Source organism: Bos indicus, chromosome 16 (genome assembly GCF_029378745.1).
Source record: "Bos indicus isolate NIAB-ARS_2022 breed Sahiwal x Tharparkar chromosome 16, NIAB-ARS_B.indTharparkar_mat_pri_1.0, whole genome shotgun sequence".
NCBI classification, from domain to species: Eukaryota; Metazoa; Chordata; class Mammalia; order Artiodactyla; family Bovidae; genus Bos; species Bos indicus.
In genome coordinates this window covers 55,112,402-55,121,831 of record NC_091775.1, presented here as the reverse complement: position 1 = coordinate 55,121,831, position 9,430 = coordinate 55,112,402, and the positions used below count along the sequence as shown (strand labels likewise).

General features: G+C 44.0%; 1 protein-coding gene across 1 annotated transcript; it reads right to left on the bottom strand.

Annotated features, from left to right (window-relative positions):
* Positions 1-4,871: 4,871 nt before the first annotated feature.
* Positions 4,872-7,747, bottom strand: LOC109570176 (melanoma antigen preferentially expressed in tumors-like). The gene is made up of 3 exons (XM_019975967.2): positions 7,461-7,747; positions 6,455-7,027; positions 4,872-5,445 (listed from the first exon to the last, which is right to left on the bottom strand). The coding sequence occupies exons 1-3, from the start codon at positions 7,745-7,747 to the stop codon at positions 4,872-4,874; spliced, it is 1,434 nt and encodes a 477-aa protein (XP_019831526.2).
* Positions 7,748-9,430: the final 1,683 nt, after the last annotated feature.

Sequence of the window (9,430 nt, the reverse complement as noted above, 5' to 3'; positions counted from 1 at the left end):
AAATCAAAGCATCACAATTTTTTTTGTGTGTGTGTGTAGGCAAAATTTTATTTAAATTGTTTAGGCAAAGATTTCTTTTCTTTTATTTTATTTTTAAACTTTACATAATTGTATTAGTTTTGCCAAATATCAAAATGAATCCGTCACAGGTATACATGTGTTCCCCATCCTGAACCCTCCTCCCTCCTCCCTCCCCATACCATCCCTCTGGGTCGTCCCAGTGCGGGGATGGCTGACATGTGAGACTCTGCCTCAGGTTCTGTTTGTCGCCATGGCTGTTTCACCTTGTGGTCTTTGAATGTCAAACAACAGTCCTGCCATTTACGGAGGACTTATTCCGCCCCAAGCTCTGGACTTTGTGTTTTTATCTGAGTTAGAGAGCATATGGTGCCCATGCCATAGAAGGAGAGATAGATTCAGAGAGGAGCAGTAACTTCTTCAAAGGCACACAGCCTGGAAGTCGTGGAACTGGAAGTTCTGTTGGTTGATGTTAAATACTGCTCTATGCCAGCTATGTTCTGCCCACTTTGAGCTTTGTAATTAAATATTGGAGTCATGGGCTCTTCTCTTCCAGGAGGAAGTATGAAAGAGAATAAGATTAAGATTTTTCCACATTGCTTTCTCTGAAGAACCTGTTATCCAAAAACTGCACTGATTAAATAAAAGTGGAGTGGCTCCATCTACTACAGTGGTTCCCAATGTCTGGTCCCCCAGTAGTATCAGCATCAACTGAGAACTTATTTAAAATTTATGTTTAAAGATTTTATTTATTTTATCCATTTATTTTATTTTTGGCTGTGGTAGGTCTTCACTTCTGCTCTCAGGCTTTCTCTGGTTGCAGAGAGAGGGGCTATACACTTCTCGTGTGGTGGTTTCTCCTGTGGAGCACAGGCTCTGAACGATCTGGCTGCCGTAGTTGTGGATCTCAGGCTCTAGAGCGCTGAGTGGTGGTGCAGTAGTGGTGGTGCAGGGGCCCACAGCTCCATGGCATGTGGGACTCTCACAGACCAGGGGTCAAACCAGTGTTCCCTGTATTGCAAGGAGACTTCTTAAGTACTGGATCATCAGAGAAACCCTGAGAACTTTTCAAAAAGTGGCTTCCCAGCCCCAGCCCAGACCCACTGTCCAGAAATTCAGAGGGTGAGACCAACATCAGTGTTTTAACAAGCACCGCCCACCCCACCCCCCCACCAGTACCTACCACATCTGCCAGAGATGCTGAGCCTCTTCACTTTGAGACACCAGGTGAAGAAGAGAGGAAGGATAAAGGTCCTCTCTGGCTCAATTCCACCCTCATTTCCACTCTTTTAGAGAGAGTAGGGAAATCCTCCACCAACCATGTTAGTGCTTGCTACTGGTCAAGGAGCCCAATTATTAACCTGGTAGCAAAGTTTTAAACTTACATTGGAACCCTTAATGATCTGATTCAAGTACTTCTGGTCAGTTCAGTTTAAGAGCCAATTTTAGACTGTGTGTGTGTGTGTGTGTGTGTGTGTAAGGTCATGGAGCACTAGAATTCATCAGCCCACTTCCACTCTCAACCTTTGTCCTCCACCTTCTCAATGCCCAGAAAGGAGTACATAGATCAAGGGCTAAGTGATGGAACATGTTCTGAGCCAGAGGACTCCTGCCTGGTTCCAGGATACAGATGAATCATGCCCTCCCCGATCAAAATATCCACAACCTCAACCCTGGAATATATGAATAAGATTGTTTATATTCAAGAGGAATTTTGCAGTTGTGATGAAGGATTTTGAGATGTGGAGATGATGCTCCAGGTGAGTCATACAGTGCTGTGGTGGTGTAGCAGTTTTCAGAAGTGTGGGACATCCTGGGAGCAAGAGCTAATACAAGAGCTCTCTAAATGTGGCCAGATTCCAAATGGGCCATTCGAGGATGTGGGAACATGAAAGGTATTCAGGGGACCTTCCTTGCCTGGGCAGTAATCAGCTGTGAAGTTGTGACACAGCAAAATCAGAGACGGACACAGGTGTCAGTGGTAAAGTCACATTTTATCCAAAACTATGCAATACAGGAAAATATACCCCATTATGAAAATGGGCTTTATTTGCAATTCAACAGGCACAAGTGTGGATTCAATGCTAAGAAGCAGGATTTTGCTAGGTGTAAAATTTCTAAGAGGAGACATCAGATCTGGGAGGGATTCTGGATGAACCAATCTAGAAGATTTCTTGCTGAAGGGAACACAACATTATCAGATAACAAGAGTGGGTGGTGAGGAATTCTGATCAGATTTTGGAGGTGATCTGATGTCAAGAGTGTGGTTTCTTCCTGAACAGAGTTACAATTCTTATTCGAAATGAATTTTACATGAAAACCCTCAGACCCTCTTGGGAGAAGTTCAAGAACCTGAATAATTGTTGATCAAACAAAGAATGCTTTTATTTATATATTTTTAAAATTTATGTATTTTAATTAGAGGCTAATCACTTTACAATATTGTAGTGGTTTTTGCTATACATTGACATGAATCAGCCATGGGTTTACATGTATTCCGCATCCTGAAATACATTTGAATCAGTTCTAATGAGGTGGATGAAACTGGAGCCTATTATACAGAGTGAAGTAAGCCAGAAAGAAAAACACCAATACAGTATACTAATGCATATATATATGGAATTTAGAAAGATGGTAATGATAACCCTACATGCAAGACAGCAAAAGAGACACAGATGTATAGAACACTTTTTTGGACTCTGTGGGAGAAGGCAAGGGTGGGATGATCTGAGAGAATAGCATTGAAACATGTATATTATCGTATGTGAAACAAATAATGCTTTTAATTACCGGGATTTTGTTGGGTCACTGGGTGGACTGTGCAAACACTGATGTAGTGAAGTATGTAGTTAACTTGGGAAAAAGTGAAGGTCACTAATGCTGTGCAGGGAGGGTTCAGGCAGGTCACGTGGGGCTTGGAATAAACTGGAAATACTTTGTAAGATTTCCATGATCTGAGTAATATTCTCTCTCTCTCTCCAGTGGTTGCAGGGAAATGATTTTGTCAGCCAACAAAGGAGCAGGAATGGAGAGTGGGGAGAGAGCACAGCCTTCAACCTGGCTTGATCAGAGCACTCGTATTGGACACACGGGAGGCACCACAGCCTTGGCTGTTTGCAGGCAGCTAGGGTGTGGATATGGCAAAAACATAGAGAGGAGGATGACCACTGGAATATTGATGAGTTTACTGTAATCTTGCTTTCTCTTCATGGTGATGGGTTTCTATGAACTCCTACCCCACCTCCCATACACCCCACACCCCACAAATTCATATCTTGAAGCCTTAGTCCCCAGGGTGATGGGATTTGGAGTTACCTTAGGAGGTAACTAGGTTTAGCTGAGATCATAGAGCTGAAGATCCTTGAGCCATTTAGTGCCCTTAGAATCAAATGAAGAGACTTGAGCTCCCCTCCCCTGACAAAGTGAGGAAATTAGGAAGCTTGTTCTCTCCATAACCCAACCTCACTGCCTCTCTGATCTCAGTCTTCAAGCCTCCAGAATTGGAAGATGTAAATTTTCTTTGTTTAAGCCCCTCAGTCCATTGGATTGTTATAATGGCCTGAATTGCCTCAGTCACGCATGATAGGATAGAAAGATTGTGAAGGAAGGTGGAAGATATTTGTGGGCTCATGATTTTCTTTTTCTTGAAAAATCACACAACACATAAGAAGTTGGTGCTTTATATAGTAGGTTAAAGTAAAATACAGGTGGTATGATTGACTTTATAATGTAATCCACTCTTGCATAAAATTCCCTCTGACTCTAACAGTTGTTCATTAATTCAGGTTATAGGCAATTCATGTGAAAATATATACTGCCTGCAAGTGTTATTTGTTTTATATCCTACACATTTATATTATTTTTTGTTCAGTCCCTCAGTTGTGTGTGCTACTCTTTGGACTACAGCAAGGCAGGCTTCCCTGTCCTTGAAAGAATATAATTTTAATGAGTTATAGAAATACTAAAACCATGTTATATGCCTCTATGATTTGTGTGTTTTGCTAAAAGATATATAATAACTTCCCTAGCCCAGCAGATTAATTAAGAAGGATCATTATCCACCTGGGTAATGAGTTGGCAAAGTCCAGAAGTTCAGTTTATCTGAAGTCCTGAAGTCCCCTTCTAGAATTGGTACCTATGCCTTTTGCAGTTAAACCCTTTCCTCCCACAAAGAAAGGTCAAGGTCAAAAACTGAAACTTATGGAGGGACCAGGAAATGATGAGGATTCCTCATGACCAGGGTCATGGCCTGAGTCAGCCGTAAAGATCCTGGCTGGGCTTTCACGCGAGTGGCTCATTGGACACTGAGTATGCTCCTCTCTGTGTGTATTAACCCACAGAACAGCCCCAGAAGTAACAATGGAGGTCAAAGATGCCCCCAAAGAATAAAGAACTGGTGGGAATGGTAAGGTTTTGAATCATAGACAACACAGTGCCTTAAAAAAAAAAAAATCAGTGTCCAGAGATTCCTGTGGTATAAACTGAAAAATTAAGATAATACATCATGGATGACAGCAATCCATTTACAATGAGGGTCTCTTATTTCTGACCATTTCTTTACAACTATATACCCAAGGATAACTCCAACAGGTGAGTCTCAAGCTTGAATCCACCTAAAGAAATTTAGGTTCCTAGTTCTGACACTACAGGACGAACACATGTCCACAAGCATTCCTTTACCAGGGAGACTACATTTCCCCCTGCAGTCCCGCTCCCCCTGCAGGATCACCTTTCCTTTTCACATTCACATTGAGCAGATGTCTGGAACCAGCTTTATTTTCCCTTCATGATGTATCTTGTCCTAGATCTCAGTTTCCAAGTGCTCAGAAGAAAGCTTTGATTGATGCACCAAACTAGGCAAGGCTGTTACCACCGTATATGATGGGCTCAGGACGACGGAATGTGTTATCTCCACAGTGTGGGCAGGGTGTGAAGTTAATCCAGATGGTCCTGGGGCGTCCTAAGTCCTTCAGAATCTCAAGCAGTTCAGTCTGACACTGGGCAAGTCTCCCATGTTGGAGGATCCTGTCAGAGCTGAAACTTTCCTGAGGGACAGGGTACAGCTCTTGACTTAAACTGGGCAGCCCAGAGGTGTGTTGCAGCAGCTTCTCCATGATGGCCATGGAGAGGAGGTTACCACAGAGACTGAAGCACGTGAGCTGGATGCAGTGGCTCAGGGCTGGCAGGATGGCTTCAAGGTGGGAGTCTCTGATCCCACATTGCTCTAAGTACAGTTCCTGGAGGGTAGATGCAATTTTCTCCAGCAGAGCTGGGAGAAGTTCAGAACTAGAGTAGGTCATGGTAACCCCACTCAGATCTAGGCCCCTTAGGTGACTGATATTCGGGCTCTGGGATAGATGGGTCAGGTCTGAATCTGTAAGCAGGCAGTGAGTTATCTCAAGGTTGTCCAATGGGGTCATCAGGCACCTGAGGAGAAAGAGAGGAATTAGGTATTGGAAACTGAGGTGGAAGGTGATCACAAGTTGAGAGACAAGTGATCTGCCCAAGCCCAAGTTTGGTCTGATCATCTAATAAGATTAATACTCAGAATGGCTAATCTCATTGTAGACAGTCATTTCACCTTCTTTGTGGGACTGGGACAAGCACACAGAGTTTTAAAAGCTCTCTCTCCTCAGTACTCAAGCAGAGAAAAATGTACTCTGCTTCCTTACAAAGAGTAATGAATATAATGGAATGTACCAGGCAAACTTAGAGGAGAGCCTAACATCTTGTCTCAATAAAGAGTGGACATCACTGAATGTTAATAGTAAGAGATATACTTACTAGCTACCTAGGCAGGCTACCTTCTGAACATGCTTGGGCCCCAGACATCCATCTCAAGCAGGTGAGGCTTCTGGGTGACATGCATAGAGGACCAACCTGGGCAAAATCCCACAGCATCCACAGAGGATGCCAGTCTGCAAGGGCTCATTTACATCCCTGCTTTATCTGCAAATCATCTACCAATTTTTATGATCCCTTTGACACCTGCCCTATTGCCATCATCTCCAGAATCATGCATTTCCCATATATTATTTGCCATATCTGGAGCAAAAAACAACCTTTTACAGACAGGGAATTTGAGATAGGCTCATCGTGGTCACAAAATTGGAGAACACAGAGCATCAGTTCAGAAATGCTCAGGGCTAGAGGAGTTCTCTGTGTTCAATGCCCCCTTTCCTTACCTATTTTCCTAAGTCATTTAGGAAAGATATCTCTTCCTAAGAAATCAAATACCCACACCCTAGATTCTAACCCCTAGTCTAGAGCTTCCTATCATAGTGCCCCTTTCAAGAGCCTCTCTCCCAGTTTGGACCCCTACTTAGATTTGGGTGTTTATGTGATACCACAGTTCACAATGGAGCAGCAAAGGGGACGGTGCATTTGATATTCTAGTGTTTGGTTTACTGTTACCTGGTCAGTGGTGCACACTCACCTGAGCATCTGGTCCAGGCAGCCTTCGAGGTAGAAGGGAGATTCCAGATGGAGATTCCGGAGGCAGTGCAGCCTCAGGAACTGAGAAGTAATTTTGACAACGTGCTCTTCCTCCCGCTCCTCAGGATCAGGCATGTGGATGTGGGAGATGAGGAGTCTCTGCAAATTGCTCATCTGGCCCAGGAGAGGAGCAAACATGGCCAGGGTAGACAGATGCCAGGTGCAATTCACATGTAACTCCTGGATACAGTCCAGCTGCACCATACTCAGGACCTTCATAACATTATCCATGGAAAATGAAATAATCCTCAGCTTCTTACAACATAGGTGTATGGAAGCTTTCCTCTCTTCCACCCATCTCATAAGGTAGGTAAGGAATCCATCCACACTCCTTTCCTTGAGGTGAAGTTCTATGAACACCTCGAAGGGAGCCAAGGGCTGCTCGGTCCTCAACCTGTCCTCAGCCCCTGGTGCCATTGAAAAGCTTGAGGACACTTGGACACTGGATCCAGACCACATTCTCCAGAAGTCCTGGCCAGTATTCCTTAAATCCAGCACATGCAGTTTGCACCTCCTGTGGGGAAACAGCAAATTGGCAGTGATGGTTTTAAGATCCACAAAAAATTTAGGCAACACTCTGACTTCCCACCTGAGCTTTTATTTCACATTCCCAATGTCACAAGCTGCCTTGCCCTCTTCTTCCCTCTCTGCCTCACCTTCCTCCATCTCCTTTTCCATTTAAATTTTCCCTAACTTTCTACTCTAGTTCCCTTAAGCATCCTTGTGAGGAGGCTGGTGCATGTACTTTCACATTTCCTTGCATCTTAGGTGCTCCTACACTGCTGGAAGGCATTTCCCAAAGGGAGCTCAGCCATGGCCAAGTCTCTGTGTTTCTTCATTGGCATCACTAGAAGTGACTGATCCATACATGTGTCATCTACTCTCCGGATGTCAGCTGTCTCTTCTTGACTGCTCATAACCTATCAGATTACCTGCACCAGACTCACCTGGGCTGATCCTTCTGTGCAAGCAGGACATCAAGGCCATCCAGCACTGCTTGTAAGGTTCCCAAATGAGGTGTCTGCATCAGGCCTCCCAGAGGCAGGCGGACAAAGGGCCAGGCTTGCACCAAGGCCTTTAGGGTCTTTCTGCGTCTTCCACAGAATGCTTCCATGAAGAGCGGGGGGAAGAGCTCGATGGGCAGATGCTCCAGAGCAGAAATGGACAAGGCCTCAACAGTTAGTAGGCTCTTTCCTGCCAGGTTCAGGAGTCTCTGGGGGTTTGGGGCACTCATCCTGATTCTACTCCTAAAGGAATCCTGTGAGAACTTGCAGGAAAGAAGGCATCATTCTCAGGTAAATATGAACACCCCTTCATCTGTCTCCCCACACTTCAGAGGAACCATCTCTGAGTGAAAGTCTCTGCTCTGATAGTTGTGGAATAGCCTCAGTTTTGCACAATTTCATGCCAGTCCAGGCTAAGTGAGGAAAAAGTGATAGCTATGACCCATAGACACCAAAACAAGCATTTCACAAGGACTAAGTGTCAGACTTTATTTTGGGGGGCTCCAAAATCACTGCAGATGGTGATTGCAACCATGAAATTAAAAGACACTTACTCCTTGGAAGGAAAGTTATGACCAACCTAGATAGCATATTCAAAAGGAGAGACATTACTTTGCCAACAAAGGTCCGTCTAGTCAAGACTATGTTTTTTCCAGTGGTCATATATAGATGTGAGAGTTGGACTGTGAAGAAAGCTGAGTGCCGAAGAATTGATACTTTTGAACTGTGGTGTTGGAGAAGACTCTTGAGAGTCCCTTGGACTGCAAGAGATCCAACCAGTCCATTCTAAAAGAGATCAGTCCTGGGTATTCATTGGAAGGACTGATGCTAAAGCTGAAACTCCAATACTTTGGCCACCTTATGCAAAGAGTTGACTCATTGCAAAAGACTCTGATGCTGGGAGGAATTGGGGGCAGGAGGAGAAGGGGATGACAGAGGATGAGATGACTGGATGGCATCACCAACTCGATGGACATGAGTGAGTGAACTCCGGGAGTTGGTGATGGACAGGGAGGTCTGGCCTGCTGTGATTCATGGGGTCTCAAAGAGTCAGACAGGACTGAGTGACTGAACTGAACTGAACTGAAAGAGGAAAAAAACCCAACCCACTAGTCCATTCATATCCGTTCACTGCTTTGCTTAATCAGGTTTCACTGGGAAGCATGTACCATGAGCTGAAGGTTAAGTTCCATCTTTTTTGGGGGGGGGAATATTTAAATCATCACTTACAGCCTTAAAACTATGGGAATAAGAGCATCATGTAGCCCGGCACAGCCTCCATCCTCAGTTCCCACAGTTACTGAACTGAGAAACATGAAACAGATATTCCTTCAATAAATATCATTTGCACAAACTGGATATTTTTCAACGTCAAGAAATAAAATGTCAAAAATTTAGATGTTTTCATTAGAAAATAAAATCTTATTGGTTAAGATATTTTTAAACGATATAAAGGAAAGCACATAACAAAATGTTTGGGATTAATGCATTATTACACTTAGAGGTAAAACCAAAGGCTTACATGTATACATCTGAAAAGAAAGACATCTCCCTGACATCCACTGCTGCATGCCACCAGTGGAAACCTGCTAACCATAGGAAAGAGGAGGGCTCCTTTGCTGAGGTCTGTAACTTACCAGCTCTGCTGGCGTTGACAGGGTGCTCAGAGGTCAGATCTTGTGGAGAAGCCAGGCAGCGACTCCAGAGGAAGAAGTTTCTACACCTCTTCCTGATGCCTCAGGTTTTTATGCGCTTTTCTGATCACATCTTTCCTCTGTCCATCCAATCAGAAAGTGAGGCTTGATTAGATTTCCAAACGTCCATCAGGTAAATCCTGATTGGATCTTTGCTTATAATCACATGATTTGACTGAATCAGGTATTCATTCAGAAAGGAATACATGGCAGGAAGGG